This window comes from Candoia aspera, chromosome 17, assembly GCF_035149785.1.
Source record: "Candoia aspera isolate rCanAsp1 chromosome 17, rCanAsp1.hap2, whole genome shotgun sequence".
Lineage (NCBI taxonomy): Eukaryota > Metazoa > Chordata > Lepidosauria > Squamata > Boidae > Candoia > Candoia aspera.
In genome coordinates, this window is record NC_086169.1 from 10,147,966 (window position 1) to 10,168,290 (window position 20,325).

The window sequence follows — 20,325 nt, forward strand, 5'->3', positions numbered from 1 at the left end:
ACCATTGAGTGAGTGAGTGAAACGGCTCTGCTCAGCTCCACATAGCTTCCCCTTGACATCTGGCAGCAGATTTATGTGCGAAACAGCCAAGGAAAAGCGCAAGGCCGCTCGACTGGGCTCGTTCAAACACACGGGGCTGGAAGGAAGGCAGTAGCGGAACTCGTAACCGGGCTGATAGGAATAACTCACCCGAGTTCTCCTTTCCCCTCATTTTTCCCCACCTTCCAGGGCAGCACCCAAACCTGCTTTACGTCCTTGCCTGATTGTGTATGGCCCAGAACCCTGGGAGTCCATGTCTGAGGCCCCAGGTGGCCACCGTGCTTGCGAAGTCCTGGGAACACCAACTTAGTTCATAGCTCTTTGGCTTGATGGACGCAAATGTCTCCTTGCTTCTGGAGTGGCTGCCATTGATGCCGAAAGCCAGGTGGCCAAGCTGACTCTCCCCGCGTGATGTCAGCAATGAGGCCATAAGCAGAAATAAAGCCAGCTGAAGTAATGAGGAAGATCTGCATACTTTACAGCCCAGAAGCATTGCTGGGGTTGGGGGAGGCTGAAAGTAAAGCACATCCATCACTCTTGATATGTGATGTAAAAGAGAGGCAAAAGAATCGAATGTCTTACTTGCATCTTATAATACCACAGCACAATATTTTGAAAAGAGAAAAGACGGGCAGAAAAATGTCTCTGCCCAGGACTGCCACGTGTCTCCAAAATAAAAAAGTAAGCCAAGTAGGATCTGATGCAGTTCCTTGTTCTAGAACGCTTCAGTGGTCCAGCTTGGAGGTGAAGCCCCTTGGAACCCCGCTAAGAATGGCCCTGGTTCTCCAAGGCTGTTGACAGGGTGGCCTTGGACTCCCGCGTGCCCTTGTGGCTCATAAACACTTTGACCAGCACCCTGTGGGCGTCAGCGGCCACATCCTCCACGAAGGCTGTCAGCATGCTGTACACCACAGCGAAGGACAACCCGGCTGTGGCCATGGGGACAAGCTGCTTGGGCAGCCTGGGGGCTTTGCTGGCTGCTTGGATGAGCAGCTCCACCACCCGTCCTTTGGTGATTGCAGGAGCCAGTGGGGACCTAATTAGGGCTTTCAACCGTTCAAAGGGCTGCTCCACGTGTTGGGCGGTCCTCCTCAAGGAGTCCTCTTCCAGGCCAAAGCTGAGGCAGAAACCTTGCATGGTCCTGACGAGCAGGTCCACGTCACACTCCACTGAGATCTCTGGGACAGCTTCCGTCTGGATCCCACAGGCCACCAGAGCAGCCAGCCACAAGTGTTCGGTCATCGTGTCCTTCTTCTTCTGCAGGATGCGATGGGAGATGTTGGGGGTGGCAAGGAGGAAAGAATGGCTCTTTTGTAGGTCCAGGTTCTTCCCAATCGTCTCTCCCAGGAGGTAGAAGTCATACTTGCTGAGTAAAAGGTTGGAAATAAGGAAGATCTTGGGGGACGTCACTTGCTCAGCTTGAAGGTCCTGCACACAGCCTTCCCGGACCTTCTCCAGCGTGGCAATCTCACTGAAGCTGGATGGGCTGTTCTGATGGGCCGATTCTAGATCTGCATCCACTTTGGAGCGGACAAAATAGCAGTCTTTGCTTGCTTGCTTGATCTTCTCAGCCAGCTGAGCATGGAAGGCACTGAAGTGCTGAGAGGCAATAATTAAAAAGAAGTCATAGCAGGCCACATCCATCTGCTCTACGTAACTTTTGGCATCGAAATCTGCGTTCCCAATATTGGGCAGATCCCAGAGGATTACGTTGGGATACTTGGGGTGTGGATGAGCCACAGCAGTTCTATTGGCATCCACCTTTCCAGAAGGAGCTGCCCCTTCATCTTCCTCACAGAGGTCCCGAAAGGTGTTGATGAAGGTTGATTTGTCTCCTTCGGACTCTCCAACGACTCCCACGTTCAAGCGGACGTCCTCCAGCGAGCGAAAAGCTTCTTGCAGGCGTTGCGCCAGCTGAGCAAAATTCCCTGTCTCAAAGGCAGTCCTGAGTTCTTGGATTTGTTCTTCAGTTAGACTAATTTTGTTGCCCTCATCCTTCGCTGCCATTGCTTCGATAACTTGCCTCTGCGGGTCAACCTAGGTAAAAAGATCTGAAGAACCAGGTGAAGAACACTGCATTAGTGGGAGCCTTGGGATAAAACAGAGGCCTGCATGTATATCTTTATCACAAGCAGGTTGCCCAACAGTGATCTTCTAGCTGGGTGGCCTGGCCTGGATGGCCCCCAAGAGGCTCACAGATGTCACGTGAACCTCCACCAACCAGAAGACAGGGATCCTCATTCGTTGGTCCTTCCCCAGAGCAGGGGTTGATCACTTTTTCAGGTGCCATTACTGACAGTTGGACATAATTCTGAAAATGCCAAGGGATTGCAGTAATATCCCCTCCAAAATCTCATGAGACTTCAGAGTTCTCACTCAAAGTCCATGAGATGTTGACAGTCTTGCCCGAAATCTTATGAGGATTCAGCGTTCTTCCCAAAGTCTGACCAGAATACCAGGGCAGGGCAAGACCTGCTGCTCTGGACAGATTGCAGCAATGGGATGGTACGTGTGTATAATTGGAGGCTGCCCACGAGCGAAACATCGCAACCTTTGCCAGAGTGATGAATTCAAGGCGATTTGTGCCACCGGTCCAGAGAGTACCTCCTAACAATGTTCTATGGCAGAAGTGACAGGCAGGCCCCCAATGGGGGGGGGGGCAAGCGGGGCACGTGCCCCGGGCGCCGCATGGGGGGGCGCCAAAATGGGCGCGGAATCCACCTCTGCCCCGGGTGACTCAGACCCCAGTTGCGGGCCTGGTGACAGGGACGTCCCGTATCCAAAGCGACTGGGAAGCTGCGCGTCGTTATGATGGCCAGCAACGATGCTCTCAAGGGGTCCTTCGCTGGCCTTAAGCAAACCGTTCCTTCCAGGTCTCGGTCCTGCCATACGCATGGCAGACCCGCCTGGTGAGGGTATAAAACCTTCTAGGCACGTACAATGCCCTACAAAGAGTATTATTGTTTTTGTTACGGACCACAAGGATGAAGAACCTTTTTGGTCCCAGGCTTTGGGCTTTCTAAAACCCCGGATGAAAGGATGTTTGCCTTAGTGACTTTCTCCCACGGGACCCTCAGCTCAGCTCTTTTCCTTGTTACCTTTCCTTGTAATCCCATTGCCATTTTCCCAGGTATGAGCATTATTGGAGGAAAATCCAGAGGCCGAAAAGGGGAGCTGTGCCTTCTCTCTCCTCTGGGGCGGCTTTCTCCACAGGGGAGTTTCTGTGTTGGGCTCGCAGCGTTGGGTTTCCCAACAGCTATGCTGGTTTCTCAGAGCTCTGAGGCAGACCAGCTGCGGTCAGCAGCCTGAGGAAGAGTCTTGCGCAACGGGTGTGAATGGCACAGAGCCTGGGGCCTCACTGCACCCCAGGGCTACGTTGGATCAATCGCCACTCCGCACCAGGAAGCCCATTCCAGCAGGCGCTCTGGACTCTCGCCATCACGTTGAACACTGCCTGCCACTTGACCATTGAGTGAGTGAGTGAAACGGCTCTGCTCAGCTCCACTTAGCTTCCCCTTGACATCTGGCAGCAGATTTATGTGCGAAACAGCCAAGGAAAAGCGCAAGGCCGCTCGACTGGGCTCGTTCAAACACACGGGGCTGGAAGGAAGGCAGTAGCGGAACTCGTAACCGGGCTGATAGGAATAACTCACCCGAGTTCTCCTTTCCCCTCATTTTTCCCCACCTTCCAGGGCAGCACCCAAACCTGCTTTACGTCCTTGCCTGATTGTGTATGGCCCAGAACCCCGGGAGTCCATGTCTGAGGCCCCAGGTGGCCACCGTGCTTGCGAAGTCCTGGGAAGACCAACTTAGTTCATAGCTCTTTGGCTTGATGGACGCAAATGTCTCCTTGCTTCTGGAGTGGCTGCCATTGATGCCGAAAGCCAGGTGGCCAAGCTGACTCTCCCCGCGTGATGTCAGCAATGAGGCCATAAGCAGAAATAAAGCCAGCTGAAGTAATGAGGAAGATCTGCATACTTTACAGCCCAGAAGCATTGCTGGGGTTGGGGGAGGCTGAAAGTAAAGCACATCCATCACTCTTGATATGTGATGTAAAAGAGAGGCAAAAGAATCGAATGTCTTACTTGCATCTTATAATACCACAGCACAATATTTTGAAAAGAGAAAAGACGGGCAGAAAAATGTCTCTGCCCAGGACTGCCACGTGTCTCCAAAATAAAAAAGTAAGCCAAGTAGGATCTGATGCAGTTCCTTGTTCTAGAACGCTTCAGTGGTCCAGCTTGGAGGTGAAGCCCCTTGGAACCCCGCTAAGAATGGCCCTGGTTCTCCAAGGCTGTTGACAGGGTGGCCTTGGACTCCCGCGTGCCCTTGTGGCTCATAAACACTTTGACCAGCACCCTGTGGGCGTCAGCGGCCACATCCTCCACGAAGGCTGTCAGCATGCTGTACACCACAGCGAAGGACAACCCGGCTGTGGCCATGGGGACAAGCTGCTTGGGCAGCCTGGGGGCTTTGCTGGCTGCTTGGATGAGCAGCTCCACCACCCGTCCTTTGGTGATTGCAGGAGCCAGTGGGGACCTAATTAGGGCTTTCAACCGTTCAAAGGGCTGCTCCACGTGTTGGGCGGTCCTCCTCAAGGAGTCCTCTTCCAGGCCAAAGCTGAGGCAGAAACCTTGCATGGTCCTGACGAGCAGGTCCACGTCACACTCCACTGAGATCTCTGGGACAGCTTCCGTCTGGATCCCACAGGCCACCAGAGCAGCCAGCCACAAGTGTTCGGTCATCGTGTCCTTCTTCTTCTGCAGGATGCGATGGGAGATGTTGGGGGTGGCAAGGAGGAAAGAATGGCTCTTTTGTAGGTCCAGGTTCTTCCCAATCGTCTCTCCCAGGAGGTAGAAGTCATACTTGCTGAGTAAAAGGTTGGAAATAAGGAAGATCTTGGGGGACGTCACTTGCTCAGCTTGAAGGTCCTGCACACAGCCTTCCCGGACCTTCTCCAGCGTGGCAATCTCACTGAAGCTGGATGGGCTGTTCTGATGGGCCGATTCTAGATCTGCATCCACTTTGGAGCGGACAAAATAGCAGTCTTTGCTTGCTTGCTTGATCTTCTCAGCCAGCTGAGCATGGAAGGCACTGAAGTGCTGAGAGGCAATAATTAAAAAGAAGTCATAGCAGGCCACATCCATCTGCTCTACGTAACTTTTGGCATCGAAATCTGCGTTCCCAATATTGGGCAGATCCCAGAGGATTACGTTGGGATACTTGGGGTGTGGATGAGCCACAGCAGTTCTATTGGCATCCACCTTTCCAGAAGGAGCTGCCCCTTCATCTTCCTCACAGAGGTCCCGAAAGGTGTTGATGAAGGTTGATTTGTCTCCTTCGGACTCTCCAACGACTCCCACGTTCAAGCGGACGTCCTCCAGCGAGCGAAAAGCTTCTTGCAGGCGTTGCGCCAGCTGAGCAAAATTCCCTGTCTCAAAGGCAGTCCTGAGTTCTTGGATTTGTTCTTCAGTTAGACTAATTTTGTTGCCCTCATCCTTCGCTGCCATTGCTTCGATAACTTGCCTCTGCGGGTCAACCTAGGTAAAAAGATCTGAAGAACCAGGTGAAGAACACTGCATTAGTGGGAGCCTTGGGATAAAACAGAGGCCTGCATGTATATCTTTATCACAAGCAGGTTGCCCAACAGTGATCTTCTAGCTGGGTGGCCTGGCCTGGATGGCCCCCAAGAGGCTCACAGATGTCACGTGAACCTCCACCAACCAGAAGACAGGGATCCTCATTCGTTGGTCCTTCCCCAGAGCAGGGGTTGATCACTTTTTCAGGTGCCATTACTGACAGTTGGACATAATTCTGAAAATGCCAAGGGATTGCAGTAATATCCCCTCCAAAATCTCATGAGACTTCAGAGTTCTCACTCAAAGTCCATGAGATGTTGACAGTCTTGCCCGAAATCTTATGAGGATTCAGCGTTCTTCCCAAAGTCTGACCAGAGTACCAGGGCAGGGCAAGACCTGCTGCTCTGGACAGATTGCAGCAATGGGATGGTACGTGTGTATAATTGGAGGCTGCCCACGAGCGAAACATCGCAACCTTTGCCAGAGTGATGAATTCAAGGCGATTTGTGCCACCGGTCCAGAGAGTACCTCCTAACAATGTTCTATGGCAGAAGTGACAGGCAGGCCCCCAATGGGGGGGGGGGGCAAGCGGGGCACGTGCCCCGGGCGCCGCATGGGGGGGCGCCAAAATGGGCGCGGAATCCACCTCTGCCCCGGGTGACTCAGACCCCAGTTGCGGGCCTGGTGACAGGGACGTCCCGTATCCAAAGCGACTGGGAAGCTGCGCGTCGTTATGATGGCCAGCAACGATGCTCTCAAGGGGTCCTTCGCTGGCCTTAAGCAAACCGTTCCTTCCAGGTCTCGGTCCTGCCATACGCATGGCAGACCCGCCTGGTGAGGGTATAAAACCTTCTAGGCACGTACAATGCCCTACAAAGAGTATTATTGTTTTTGTTACGGACCACAAGGATGAAGAACCTTTTTGGTCCCAGGCTTTGGGCTTTCTAAAACCCCGGATGAAAGGATGTTTGCCTTAGTGACTTTCTCCCACGGGACCCTCAGCTCAGCTCTTTTCCTTGTTACCTTTCCTTGTAATCCCATTGCCATTTTCCCAGGTATGAGCATTATTGGAGGAAAATCCAGAGGCCGAAAAGGGGAGCTGTGCCTTCTCTCTCCTCTGGGGCGGCTTTCTCCACAGGGGAGTTTCTGTGTTGGGCTCGCAGCGTTGGGTTTCCCAACAGCTATGCTGGTTTCTCAGAGCTCTGAGGCAGACCAGCTGCGGTCAGCAGCCTGAGGAAGAGTCTTGCGCAACGGGTGTGAATGGCACAGAGCCAGGGGCCTCACTGCACCCCAGGGCTACGTTGGATCAATCGCCACTCCGCACCAGGAAGCCCATTCCAGCAGGCGCTCTGGACTCTCGCCATCACGTTGAACACTGCCTGCCACTTGACCATTGAGTGAGTGAGTGAAACGGCTCTGCTCAGCTCCACATAGCTTCCCCTTGACATCTGGCAGCAGATTTATGTGCGAAACAGCCAAGGAAAAGCGCAAGGCCGCTCGACTGGGCTCGTTCAAACACACGGGGCTGGAAGGAAGGCAGTAGCGGAACTCGTAACCGGGCTGATAGGAATAACTCACCCGAGTTCTCCTTTCCCCTCATTTTTCCCCACCTTCCAGGGCAGCACCCAAACCTGCTTTACGTCCTTGCCTGATTGTGTATGGCCCAGAACCCCGGGAGTCCATGTCTGAGGCCCCAGGTGGCCACCGTGCTTGCGAAGTCCTGGGAAGACCAACTTAGTTCATAGCTCTTTGGCTTGATGGACGCAAATGTCTCCTTGCTTCTGGAGTGGCTGCCATTGATGCCGAAAGCCAGGTGGCCAAGCTGACTCTCCCCGCGTGATGTCAGCAATGAGGCCATAAGCAGAAATAAAGCCAGCTGAAGTAATGAGGAAGATCTGCATACTTTACAGCCCAGAAGCATTGCTGGGGTTGGGGGAGGCTGAAAGTAAAGCACATCCATCACTCTTGATATGTGATGTAAAAGAGAGGCAAAAGAATCGAATGTCTTACTTGCATCTTATAATACCACAGCACAATATTTTGAAAAGAGAAAAGACGGGCAGAAAAATGTCTCTGCCCAGGACTGCCACGTGTCTCCAAAATAAAAAAGTAAGCCAAGTAGGATCTGATGCAGTTCCTTGTTCTAGAACGCTTCGGTGGTCCAGCTTGGAGGTGAAGCCCCTTGGAACCCCGCTAAGAATGGCCCTGGTTCTCCAAGGCTGTTGACAGGGTGGCCTTGGACTCCCGCGTGCCCTTGTGGCTCATAAACACTTTGACCAGCACCCTGTGGGCGTCAGCGGCCACATCCTCCACGAAGGCTGTCAGCATGCTGTACACCACAGCGAAGGACAACCCGGCTGTGGCCATGGGGACAAGCTGCTTGGGCAGCCTGGGGGCTTTGCTGGCTGCTTGGATGAGCAGCTCCACCACCCGTCCTTTGGTGATTGCAGGAGCCAGTGGGGACCTAATTAGGGCTTTCAACCGTTCAAAGGGCTGCTCCACGTGTTGGGCGGTCCTCCTCAAGGAGTCCTCTTCCAGGCCAAAGCTGAGGCAGAAACCTTGCATGGTCCTGACGAGCAGGTCCACGTCACACTCCACTGAGATCTCTGGGACAGCTTCCGTCTGGATCCCACAGGCCACCAGAGCAGCCAGCCACAAGTGTTCGGTCATCGTGTCCTTCTTCTTCTGCAGGATGCGATGGGAGATGTTGGGGGTGGCAAGGAGGAAAGAATGGCTCTTTTGTAGGTCCAGGTTCTTCCCAATCGTCTCTCCCAGGAGGTAGAAGTCATACTTGCTGAGTAAAAGGTTGGAAATAAGGAAGATCTTGGGGGACGTCACTTGCTCAGCTTGAAGGTCCTGCACACAGCCTTCCCGGACCTTCTCCAGCGTGGCAGTCTCACTGAAGCTGGATGGACTGTTCTGATGGGCCGATTCTAGATCTGCATCCACTTTGGAGCGGACAAAATAGCAGTCTTTGCTTGCTTGCTTGATCTTCTCAGCCAGCTGAGCATGGAAGGCACTGAAGTGCTGAGAGGCAATAATTAAAAAGAAGTCATAGCAGGCCACATCCATCTGCTCTACGTAACTTTTGGCATCGAAATCTGCGTTCCCAATATTGGGCAGATCCCAGAGGATTACGTTGGGATACTTGGGGTGTGGATGAGCCACAGCAGTTCTATTGGCATCCACCTTTCCAGAAGGAGCTGCCCCTTCATCTTCCTCACAGAGGTCCCGAAAGGTGTTGATGAAGGTTGATTTGTCTCCTTCGGACTCTCCAACGACTCCCACGTTCAAGCGGACGTCCTCCAGCGAGCGAAAAGCTTCTTGCAGGCGTTGCGCCAGCTGAGCAAAATTCCCTGTCTCAAAGGCAGTCCTGAGTTCTTGGATTTGTTCTTCAGTTAGACTAATTTTGTTGCCCTCATCCTTCGCTGCCATTGCTTCGATAACTTGCCTCTGCGGGTCAACCTAGGTAAAAAGATCTGAAGAACCAGGTGAAGAACACTGCATTAGTGGGAGCCTTGGGATAAAACAGAGGCCTGCATGTATATCTTTATCACAAGCAGGTTGCCCAACAGTGATCTTCTAGCTGGGTGGCCTGGCCTGGATGGCCCCCAAGAGGCTCACAGATGTCACGTGAACCTCCACCAACCAGAAGACAGGGATCCTCATTCGTTGGTCCTTCCCCAGAGCAGGGGTTGATCACTTTTTCAGGTGCCATTACTGACAGTTGGACATAATTCTGAAAATGCCAAGGGATTGCAGTAATATCCCCTCCAAAATCTCATGAGACTTCAGAGTTCTCACTCAAAGTCCATGAGATGTTGACAGTCTTGCCCGAAATCTTATGAGGATTCAGCGTTCTTCCCAAAGTCTGACCAGAGTACCAGGGCAGGGCAAGACCTGCTGCTCTGGACAGATTGCAGCAATGGGATGGTACGTGTGTATAATTGGAGGCTGCCCACGAGCGAAACATCGCAACCTTTGCCAGAGTGATGAATTCAAGGCGATTTGTGCCACCGGTCCAGAGAGTACCTCCTAACAATGTTCTATGGCAGAAGTGACAGGCAGGCCCCCAATGGGGGGGGGGGGCAAGCGGGGCACGTGCCCCGGGCGCCGCATGGGGGGGCGCCAAAATGGGCGCGGAATCCACCTCTGCCCCGGGTGACTCAGACCCCAGTTGCGGGCCTGGTGACAGGGACGTCCCGTATCCAAAGCGACTGGGAAGCTGCGCGTCGTTATGATGGCCAGCAACGATGCTCTCAAGGGGTCCTTCGCTGGCCTTAAGCAAACCGTTCCTTCCAGGTCTCGGTCCTGCCATACGCATGGCAGACCCGCCTGGTGAGGGTATAAAACCTTCTAGGCACGTACAATGCCCTACAAAGAGTATTATTGTTTTTGTTACGGACCACAAGGATGAAGAACCTTTTTGGTCCCAGGCTTTGGGCTTTCTAAAACCCCGGATGAAAGGATGTTTGCCTTAGTGACTTTCTCCCACGGGACCCTCAGCTCAGCTCTTTTCCTTGTTACCTTTCCTTGTAATCCCATTGCCATTTTCCCAGGTATGAGCATTATTGGAGGAAAATCCAGAGGCCGAAAAGGGGAGCTGTGCCTTCTCTCTCCTCTGGGGCGGCTTTCTCCACAGGGGAGTTTCTGTGTTGGGCTCGCAGCGTTGGGTTTCCCAACAGCTATGCTGGTTTCTCAGAGCTCTGAGGCAGACCAGCTGCGGTCAGCAGCCTGAGGAAGAGTCTTGCGCAACGGGTGTGAATGGCACAGAGCCAGGGGCCTCACTGCACCCCAGGGCTACGTTGGATCAATTGCCACTCCGCACCAGGAAGCCCATTCCAGCAGGCGCTCTGGACTCTCGCCATCACGTTGAACACTGCCTGCCACTTGACCATTGAGTGAGTGAGTGAAACGGCTCTGCTCAGCTCCACATAGCTTCCCCTTGACATCTGGCAGCAGATTTATGTGCGAAACAGCCAAGGAAAAGCGCAAGGCCACTCGACTGGGCTCGTTCAAACACACGGGGCTGGAAGGAAGGCAGTAGCGGAACTCGTAACCGGGCTGATAGGAATAACTCACCCGAGTTCTCCTTTCCCCTCATTTTTCCCCACCTTCCAGGGCAGCACCCAAACCTGCTTTACGTCCTTGCCTGATTGTGTATGGCCCAAAACCCGGGGAGTCCATGTCTGAGGCCCCAGGTGGCCACCGTGCTTGCGAAGTCCTGGGAAGACCAACTTAGTTCATAGCTCTTTGGCTTGATGGACGCAAATGTCTCCTTGCTTCTGGAGTGGCTGCCATTGATGCCGAAAGCCAGGTGGCCAAGCTGACTCTCCCCGCGTGATGTCAGCAATGAGGCCATAAGCAGAAATAAAGCCAGCTGAAGTAATGAGGAAGATCTGCATACTTTACAGCCCAGAAGCATTGCTGGGGTTGGGGGAGGCTGAAAGTAAAGCACATCCATCACTCTTGATGTGTGATGTAAAAGAGAGGCAAAAGAATCGAATGTCTTACTTGCATCTTATAATACCACAGCACAATATTTTGAAAAGAGAAAAGACGGGCAGAAAAATGTCTCTGCCCAGGACTGCCACGTGTCTCCAAAATAAAAAAGTAAGCCAAGTAGGATCTGATGCAGTTCCTTGTTCTAGAACGCTTCGGTGGTCCAGCTTGGAGGTGAAGCCCCTTGGAACCCCGCTAAGAATGGCCCTGGTTCTCCAAGGCTGTTGACAGGGTGGCCTTGGACTCCCGCGTGCCCTTGTGGCTCATAAACACTTTGACCAGCACCCTGTGGGCGTCAGCGGCCACATCCTCCACGAAGGCTGTCAGCATGCTGTACACCACAGCGAAGGACAACCCGGCTGTGGCCATGGGGACAAGCTGCTTGGGCAGCCTGGGGGCTTTGCTGGCTGCTTGGATGAGCAGCTCCACCACCCGTCCTTTGGTGATTGCAGGAGCCAGTGGGGACCTAATTAGGGCTTTCAACCGTTCAAAGGGCTGCTCCACGTGTTGGGCGGTCCTCCTCAAGGAGTCCTCTTCCAGGCCAAAGCTGAGGCAGAAACCTTGCATGGTCCTGACGAGCAGGTCCACGTCACACTCCACTGAGATCTCTGGGACAGCTTCCGTCTGGATCCCACAGGCCACCAGAGCAGCCAGCCACAAGTGTTCGGTCATCGTGTCCTTCTTCTTCTGCAGGATGCGATGGGAGATGTTGGGGGTGGCAAGGAGGAAAGAATGGCTCTTTTGTAGGTCCAGGTTCTTCCCAATCGTCTCTCCCAGGAGGTAGAAGTCATACTTGCTGAGTAAAAGGTTGGAAATAAGGAAGATCTTGGGGGACGTCACTTGCTCAGCTTGAAGGTCCTGCACACAGCCTTCCCGGACCTTCTCCAGCGTGGCAGTCTCACTGAAGCTGGATGGACTGTTCTGATGGGCCGATTCTAGATCTGCATCCACTTTGGAGCGGACAAAATAGCAGTCTTTGCTTGCTTGCTTGATCTTCTCAGCCAGCTGAGCATGGAAGGCACTGAAGTGCTGAGAGGCAATAATTAAAAAGAAGTCATAGCAGGCCACATCCATCTGCTCTACGTAACTTTTGGCATCGAAATCTGCGTTCCCAATATTGGGCAGATCCCAGAGGATTACGTTGGGATACTTGGGGTGTGGATGAGCCACAGCAGTTCTATTGGCATCCACCTTTCCAGAAGGAGCTGCCCCTTCATCTTCCTCACAGAGGTCCCGAAAGGTGTTGATGAAGGTTGATTTGTCTCCTTCGGACTCTCCAACGACTCCCACGTTCAAGCGGACGTCCTCCAGCGAGCGAAAAGCTTCTTGCAGGCGTTGCGCCAGCTGAGCAAAATTCCCTGTCTCAAAGGCAGTCCTGAGTTCTTGGATTTGTTCTTCAGTTAGACTAATTTTGTTGCCCTCATCCTTCGCTGCCATTGCTTCGATAACTTGCCTCTGCGGGTCAACCTAGGTAAAAAGATCTGAAGAACCAGGTGAAGAACACTGCATTAGTGGGAGCCTTGGGATAAAACAGAGGCCTGCATGTATATCTTTATCACAAGCAGGTTGCCCAACAGTGATCTTCTAGCTGGGTGGCCTGGCCTGGATGGCCCCCAAGAGGCTCACAGATGTCACGTGAACCTCCACCAACCAGAAGACAGGGATCCTCATTCGTTGGTCCTTCCCCAGAGCAGGGGTTGATCACTTTTTCAGGTGCCATTACTGACAGTTGGACATAATTCTGAAAATGCCAAGGGATTGCAGTAATATCCCCTCCAAAATCTCATGAGACTTCAGAGTTCTCACTCAAAGTCCATGAGATGTTGACAGTCTTGCCCGAAATCTTATGAGGATTCAGCGTTCTTCCCAAAGTCTGACCAGAGTACCAGGGCAGGGCAAGACCTGCTGCTCTGGACAGATTGCAGCAATGGGATGGTACGTGTGTATAATTGGAGGCTGCCCACGAGCGAAACATCGCAACCTTTGCCAGAGTGATGAATTCAAGGCGATTTGTGCCACCGGTCCAGAGAGTACCTCCTAACAATGTTCTATGGCAGAAGTGACAGGCAGGCCCCCAATGGGGGGGGGGGCAAGCGGGGCACGTGCCCCGGGCGCCGCATGGGGGGGCGCCAAAATGGGCGCGGAATCCACCTCTGCCCCGGGTGACTCAGACCCCAGTTGCGGGCCTGGTGACAGGGACGTCCCGTATCCAAAGCGACTGGGAAGCTGCGCGTCGTTATGATGGCCAGCAACGATGCTCTCAAGGGGTCCTTCGCTGGCCTTAAGCAAACCGTTCCTTCCAGGTCTCGGTCCTGCCATACGCATGGCAGACCCGCCTGGTGAGGGTATAAAACCTTCTAGGCACGTACAATGCCCTACAAAGAGTATTATTGTTTTTGTTACGGACCACAAGGATGAAGAACCTTTTTGGTCCCAGGCTTTGGGCTTTCTAAAACCCCGGATGAAAGGATGTTTGCCTTAGTGACTTTCTCCCACGGGACCCTCAGCTCAGCTCTTTTCCTTGTTACCTTTCCTTGTAATCCCATTGCCATTTTCCCAGGTATGAGCATTATTGGAGGAAAATCCAGAGGCCGAAAAGGGGAGCTGTGCCTTCTCTCTCCTCTGGGGCGGCTTTCCCCACAGGGGAGTTTCTGTGTTGGGCTCGCAGCGTTGGGTTTCCCAACAGCTATGCTGGTTTCTCAGAGCTCTGAGGCAGACCAGCTGCGGTCAGCAGCCTGAGGAAGAGTCTTGCGCAACGGGTGTGAATGGCACAGAGCCTGGGGCCTCACTGCACCCCAGGGCTACGTTGGATCAATCGCCACTCCGCACCAGGAAGCCCATTCCAGCAGGCGCTCTGGACTCTCGCCATCACGTTGAACACTGCCTGCCACTTGACCATTGAGTGAGTGAGTGAAACGGCTCTGCTCAGCTCCACATAGCTTCCCCTTGACATCTGGCAGCAGATTTATGTGCGAAACAGCCAAGGAAAAGCGCAAGGCCGCTCGACTGGGCTCGTTCAAACACACGGGGCTGGAAGGAAGGCAGTAGCGGAACTCGTAACCGGGCTGATAGGAATAACTCACCCGAGTTCTCCTTTCCCCTCATTTTTCCCCACCTTCCAGGGCAGCACCCAAACCTGCTTTACGTCCTTGCCTGATTGTGTATGGCCCAGAACCCCGGGAGTCCATGTCTGAGGCCCCAGGTGGCCACCGTGCTTGCGAAGTCCTGGGAAGACCAACTTAGTTCATAGCTCTTTGGCTTGATGGACGCAAATGTCTCCTTGCTTCTGGAGTGGCTGCCATTGATGCCGAAAGCCAGGTGGCCAAGCTGACTCTCCCCGCGTGATGTCAGCAATGAGGCCATAAGCAGAAATAAAGCCAGCTGAAGTAATGAGGAAGATCTGCATACTTTACAGCCCAGAAGCATTGCTGGGGTTGGGGGAGGCTGAAAGTAAAGCACATCCATCACTCTTGATGTGTGATGGAAAAGAGAGGCAAAAGAATCGAATGTCTTACTTGCATCTTATAATACCACAGCACAATATTTTGAAAAGAGAAAAGACGGGCAGAAAAATGTCTCTGCCCAGGACTGCCACGTGTCTCCAAAATAAAAAAGTAAGCCAAGTAGGATCTGATGCAGTTCCTTGTTCTAGAACGCTTCGGTGGTCCAGGTTGGAGGTGAAGCCCCTTGGAACCCCGCTAAGAATGGCCCTGGTTCTCCAAGGCTGTTGACAGGGTGGCCTTGGACTCCCGCGTGCCCTTGTGGCTCATAAACACTTTGACCAGCACCCTGTGGGCGTCAGCGGCCACATCCTCCACGAAGGCTGTCAGCATGCTGTACACCACAGCGAAGGACAACCCGGCTGTGGCCATGGGGACAAGCTGCTTGGGCAGCCTGGGGGCTTTGCTGGCTGCTTGGATGAGCAGCTCCACCACCCGTCCTTTGGTGATTGCAGGAGCCAGTGGGGACCTAATTAGGGCTTTCAACCGTTCAAAGGGCTGCTCCACGTGTTGGGCGGTCCTCCTCAAGGAGTCCTCTTCCAGGCCAAAGCTGAGGCAGAAACCTTGCATGGTCCTGACGAGCAGGTCCACGTCACACTCCACTGAGATCTCTGGGGCAGCTTCCGTCTGGATCCCACAGGCCACCAGAGCAGCCAGCCACAAGTGTTCGGTCATCGTGTCCTTCTTCTTCTGCAGGATGCGATGGGAGATGTTGGGGGTGGCAAGGAGGAAAGAATGGCTCTTTTGTAGGTCCAGGTTCTTCCCAATCGTCTCTCCCAGGAGGTAGAAGTCATACTTGCTGAGTAAAAGGTTGGAAATAAGGACGATCTTGGGGGACGTCACTTGCTCAGCTTGAAGGTCCTGCACACAGCCTTCCCGGACCTTCTCCAGCGTGGCAGTCTCACTGAAGCTGGATGGACTGTTCTGATGGGCCGATTCTAGATCTGCATCCACTTTGGAGCGGACAAAATAGCAGTCTTTGCTTGCTTGCTTGATCTTCTCAGCCAGCTGAGCATGGAAGGCACTGAAGTGCTGAGAGGCAATAATTAAAAAGAAGTCATAGCAGGCCACATCCATCTGCTCTACGTAACTTTTGGCATCGAAATCTGCGTTCCCAATATTGGGCAGATCCCAGAGGATTACGTTGGGATACTTGGGGTGTGGATGAGCCACAGCAGTTCTATTGGCATCCACCTTTCCAGAAGGAGCTGCCCCTTCATCTTCCTCACAGAGGTCCCGAAAGGTGTTGATGAAGGTTGATTTGTCTCCTTCGGACTCTCCAACGACTCCCACGTTCAAGCGGACGTCCTCCAGCGAGCGAAAAGCTTCTTGCAGGCGTTGCGCCAGCTGAGCAAAATTCCCTGTCTCAAAGGCAGTCCTGAGTTCTTGGATTTGTTCTTCAGTTAGACTAATTTTGTTGCCCTCATCCTTCGCTGCCATTGCTTCGATAACTTGCCTCTGCGGGTCAACCTAGGTAAAAAGATCTGAAGAACCAGGTGAAGAACACTGCATTAGTGGGAGCCTTGGGATAAAACAGAGGCCTGCATGTATATCTTTTTCACAAGCAGGTTGCCCAACAGTGATCTTCTAGCTGGGTGGCCTGGCCTGGATGGCCCCCAAGAGGCTCACAGATGTCACGTGAACCTCCACCAACCAGAAGACAGGGATCCTCATTCGTTGGCCTTCCCCAGAGCAGGGGTTGATCACTTTTTCAGGTGCCATTACTGACAGTTGGACATAATTCTGAAAATGACAAGGGATTGCAGTAATATCCCCTCCAAAATCTCATGAGACTTCAGAGTTCTCACTCAAAGTCCATGAGATGTTGACAGTCTTGCCCGAAATCTTATGAGGATTCAGCGTTCTTCCCAAAGTCTGACCAGAGTACCAGGGCAGGGCACTCTGGACAGATTGCAGCAATGGGATGGTACGTGTGTATAATTGGAGGCTGCCCACGAGCGAAACATCGCAACCTTTGCCAGAGTGATGAATTCAAGGCGATTTGTGCCACCGGTCCAGAGAGTACCTCCTAACAATGTTCTATGGCAGAAGTGACAGGCAGGCCCCCAATGGGGGGGGGCAACCGGGGCACGTGCCCCGGGCGCCGCATGGGGGGGGGGCGCCAAAATGGGCACAGAATCCACCTCTGCACCAGGTGACTCAGACCCCAGTTGCGGGCCTGGTGACAGGGACGTCCCGTATCCAAAGCGACTGGGAAGCTGCGCGTCGTTATGATGGCCAGCAACGATGCTCTCAAGGGGTCCTTCGCTGGCCTTAAGCAAACCATTCCTTCCAGGTCTCGGTCCTGCCATACGCATGGCAGACCCGCCTGGTGAGGGTATAAAACCTTCTAGGCACGTACAATGCCCTACAAAGAGTATTATTGTTTTTGTTACGGACCACAAGGATGAAGAACCTTTTTGGTCCCAGGCTTTGGGCTTTCTAAAACCCCGGATGAAAGGATGTTTGCCTTAGTGACTTTCTCCCACAGGACCCTCAGCTCAGCTCTTTTCCTTGTTACCTTTCCTTGTAATCCCATTGCCATTTTCCCAGGTATGAGCATTATTGGAGGAAAATCCAGAGGCCGAAAAGGGGAGCTGTGCCCTCTCTCTCCTCTGGGGCGGCTTTCCCCACAGGGGAGTTTCTGTGTTGGGCTCGCAGCGTTGGGTTTCCCAACAGCTATGCTGGTTTCTCAGAGCTCTGAGGCAGACCAGCTGCGGTCAGCAGCCTGAGGAAGAGTCTTGCGCAACGGGTGTGAATGGCACAGAGCCAGGGGCCTCACTGCACCCCAGGGCTGCGTTGGATCAATCGCCACTCCGCACCAGGAAGCCCATTCCAGCAGGCGCTCTGGACTCTCGCCATCACGTTGAACACTGCCTGCCACTTGACCATTGAGTGAGTGAGTGAAACGGCTCTGCTCAGCTCCACTTAGCTTCCCCTTGACATCTGGCAGCAGATTTATGTGCGAAACAGCCAAGGAAAAGCGCAAGGCCGCTCGACTGGGCTCGTTCAAACACACGGGGCTGGAAGGAAGGCAGTAGCGGAACTCGTAACCGGGCTGATAGGAATAACTCACCCGAGTTCTCCTTTCCCCTGGTTTTTCCCCACCTTCCAGGGCAGCACCCAAACCTGCTTTACGTCCTTGCCTGATTGTGTATGGCCCAGAACCCCGGGAGTCCATGTCTGAGGCCCCAGGTGGCCACCGTGCTTGCGAAGTCCTGGGAAGACCAACTTAGTTCATAGCTCTTTGGCTTGATGGACGCAAATGCCTCCTTGCTTCTGGAGTGGCTGCCATTGATGCCGAAAGCCAGGTGGCCAAGCTGACTCTCCCCGCGTGATGTCAGCAATGAGGCCATAAGCAGAAATAAAGCCAGCTGAAGTAATGAGGAAGATCTGCATACTTTACAGCCCAGAAGCATTGCTGGGGTTGGGGGAGGCTGAAAGTAAAGCACATCCATCACTCTTGATGTGTGATGGAAAAGAGAGGCAAAAGAATCGAATGTCTTACTTGCATCTTATAATACCGTAACACAATATTTTGAAAAGAGAAAAGACAGGCAGAAAAATATCTCTGCCCAAGACTGCCACGTTTCTCCAAAATAAAAAAATAAGCCAAGTAGGATAAAAAAAACAGAGATTCAGGAGAATACCCGCAAAGAAATTCTCTCCTCCTTTTTCTCTGCAATTCTTACTCAGTGCAAGGAAAACAAAAATGCTTTCCGCATTTCGTTGAAAGGAGAAGTGTGACTTCCATTGCACAATATTCTCCAATGGTCTGCAGGCTCTGTGGCTTCCCACACTTCCGTTCCTCCTCAAGGGCTATGCTTGAAAAAGAGCCAAATCACTGATCAGTCTGGTCTACCAGCTGCTCAGGATTTATGTATTTATTTATTTATTATCCCATCCCACCTTTATTATTTTTATAAATAACTCAAGGCGGCACAGGATTGCAGTAAGAAGCACAGATTGCCGAGTTTGGATTCTGCTGTCTCAGCCTTGGGGATCCTGGGCCCTCGGAACAGCCTCACCTGGCATGCCCCTGTGCTGCAACGGTGGCGGGTTCCAGAGCATGTAGATCTGGAAAAGAAAGGCGTGTTTCTATCAGCTGCCCCTTATTTGATTGCAACTTCCAAACAGGGCCTCAAAAAACACCACTGAATTAGGAGAAGGATGAGCGGACGGCCAGCCGGTCCAAGAGCTCTTTAAAGTTTTTGTTCCTTTATGTTCTTGTTTTTCATTTTTTCTCATTATTTATGTCTGACGCTTTTGTATGGTGGTACGGTTTTCATCGTTACTCTGTTTGGAAGCCAGCCCGAGCTAGAGAAATAAATAAATGAGAACTCGGTGTCTCCGTTCGTGATCCAGGGGTTCTGGTCGGAGAAGCAGAACTTGGCTTCCTGTCCCTGATCAGAAGGAGGTACGGCTCCGTCAGCGCATAAGTCCTCGCAAAAGGAACAGCACAGAAATATGCGCACGAAGATCCCAGGTTCTTTCTGGCCACGGGAGCAGTTTCCCTCATGAACCCTCCCATCCAACATTGCTGCGGGCCAGAAAGAAGGCCACCTGGATGGTAATGGAGGGGATCTGTCCTGTTGCCTGTCTCAGGGATAGGGACTCTAGTTATGGACAGGTTCCCATCCCCTGGCATTTGGAATGTGCTGTTAATGTGGGTGAAGAGGGAGGCCGGGTCAGGAGCCCACCGGCCAGCGTCCCCCTTCAGCAACTCAGGTGGTATCTGATCACTGCCAAGGGCTTTCCTGCTTTGCAACTGATTTATTAATTTCAAAATCTCCAACTGGGAAACTGGAGCAGGGAATCAATATCCAGAATAGAGAGGTGTTCGTACTCCTTATAGCTTGAAAAAGGTGCTCCCAATTCACCGGGGCAAAGCTCTGTTTTTTTCCATTTTAATTCATGTTTTTATATAGCCTTTCCCAGTTGATTAATTGGCTTTTAGTGTTTAGGCAGTTACTCGAGCTAAGTGTCTAAAGGCTCCCTTTAATTCTGCCCTGGCAGAGATGACTCCGGATTGAAGCCTGGTTTCCGAGGAATGCTGGCAAGCCTTCTCCTGTGTGACCAGGCTGAAGATGCCGTAACTAAAGATGAAGCAGGCACGGAAGCAGAGTGGACAAAAAGCCAGGAATCTGGTCTAAAATCTTGTTTCCTTCTTATCTACCAGGGAGGTAGATAAGAAGGGAAATAAGTCATTAAGGAAACAAACACAAAAATCTCACCTTAACTACACAAAGGAAGTCGGGCTGAGCAGATGGGAAACACCCCAATCCCAGCTAATCAGCAAAGCAAGAACTTGAGGGGATAAAAAGGGGTCCGGAAGCCCCCCCCTCTCCTGGAGTCATCTTTGGGTCCAGACTTGCCGGCTTTCATCCCTCTAGCTCGGTGTTTCTCGGCCTTGCCGACTTGAAGATGTGTGGACTTCAACTCCCAGAATTCCTCAGCCAATATGGCTGGCTGAGGAATTCTGGGAGTTGAAGTCCACACATCTTCAAGTTGCCAAGGCTGAGAAACACTGCTCTAGCTTGTACTTGAGATGGACGTGGGTGAGTGTGTCTGTGTGTGCGTGTGTGAGAAAGAGCAAATGTACATTGCAGCCAGTAAAGTTTTGCTGCTACTTTAAATTCACTGGGTCTCTGTGCATTCCAGGGAACCTGGGGTGCCTCCATGTTGAGTTGGAAGGGATTTGTGGG

At 52.6% G+C, this 20,325-nt stretch overlaps 5 protein-coding genes across 5 annotated transcripts; all 5 read right to left on the bottom strand.

Annotated features, from left to right (window-relative positions):
* Window positions 1-804: 804 nt before the first annotated feature.
* Window positions 805-2,046, bottom strand: LOC134506498 (interferon-inducible GTPase 5-like). The gene has a single exon (XM_063316716.1). The coding sequence runs from the start codon at window positions 2,044-2,046 to the stop codon at window positions 805-807; it is 1,242 nt and encodes a 413-aa protein (XP_063172786.1).
* A 2,261-nt stretch (window positions 2,047-4,307) lies between these two features.
* On the bottom strand, window positions 4,308-5,549 carry LOC134506499 (interferon-inducible GTPase 5-like). The gene has a single exon (XM_063316717.1). The coding sequence runs from the start codon at window positions 5,547-5,549 to the stop codon at window positions 4,308-4,310; it is 1,242 nt and encodes a 413-aa protein (XP_063172787.1).
* A 2,262-nt stretch (window positions 5,550-7,811) lies between these two features.
* On the bottom strand, window positions 7,812-9,053 carry LOC134506500 (interferon-inducible GTPase 5-like). Its single transcript, XM_063316718.1, has one exon. The coding sequence runs from the start codon at window positions 9,051-9,053 to the stop codon at window positions 7,812-7,814; it is 1,242 nt and encodes a 413-aa protein (XP_063172788.1).
* Window positions 9,054-11,315: 2,262 nt separating this feature from the next.
* On the bottom strand, window positions 11,316-12,557 carry LOC134506501 (interferon-inducible GTPase 5-like). The gene has a single exon (XM_063316719.1). It carries the CDS (start codon window positions 12,555-12,557, stop codon window positions 11,316-11,318), a length of 1,242 nt encoding a protein of 413 aa, XP_063172789.1.
* Window positions 12,558-14,818: 2,261 nt separating this feature from the next.
* Window positions 14,819-16,060, bottom strand: LOC134506502 (interferon-inducible GTPase 5-like). Its single transcript, XM_063316721.1, has one exon. The coding sequence runs from the start codon at window positions 16,058-16,060 to the stop codon at window positions 14,819-14,821; it is 1,242 nt and encodes a 413-aa protein (XP_063172791.1).
* Between the last annotated feature and the right edge of the window lie 4,265 nt (window positions 16,061-20,325).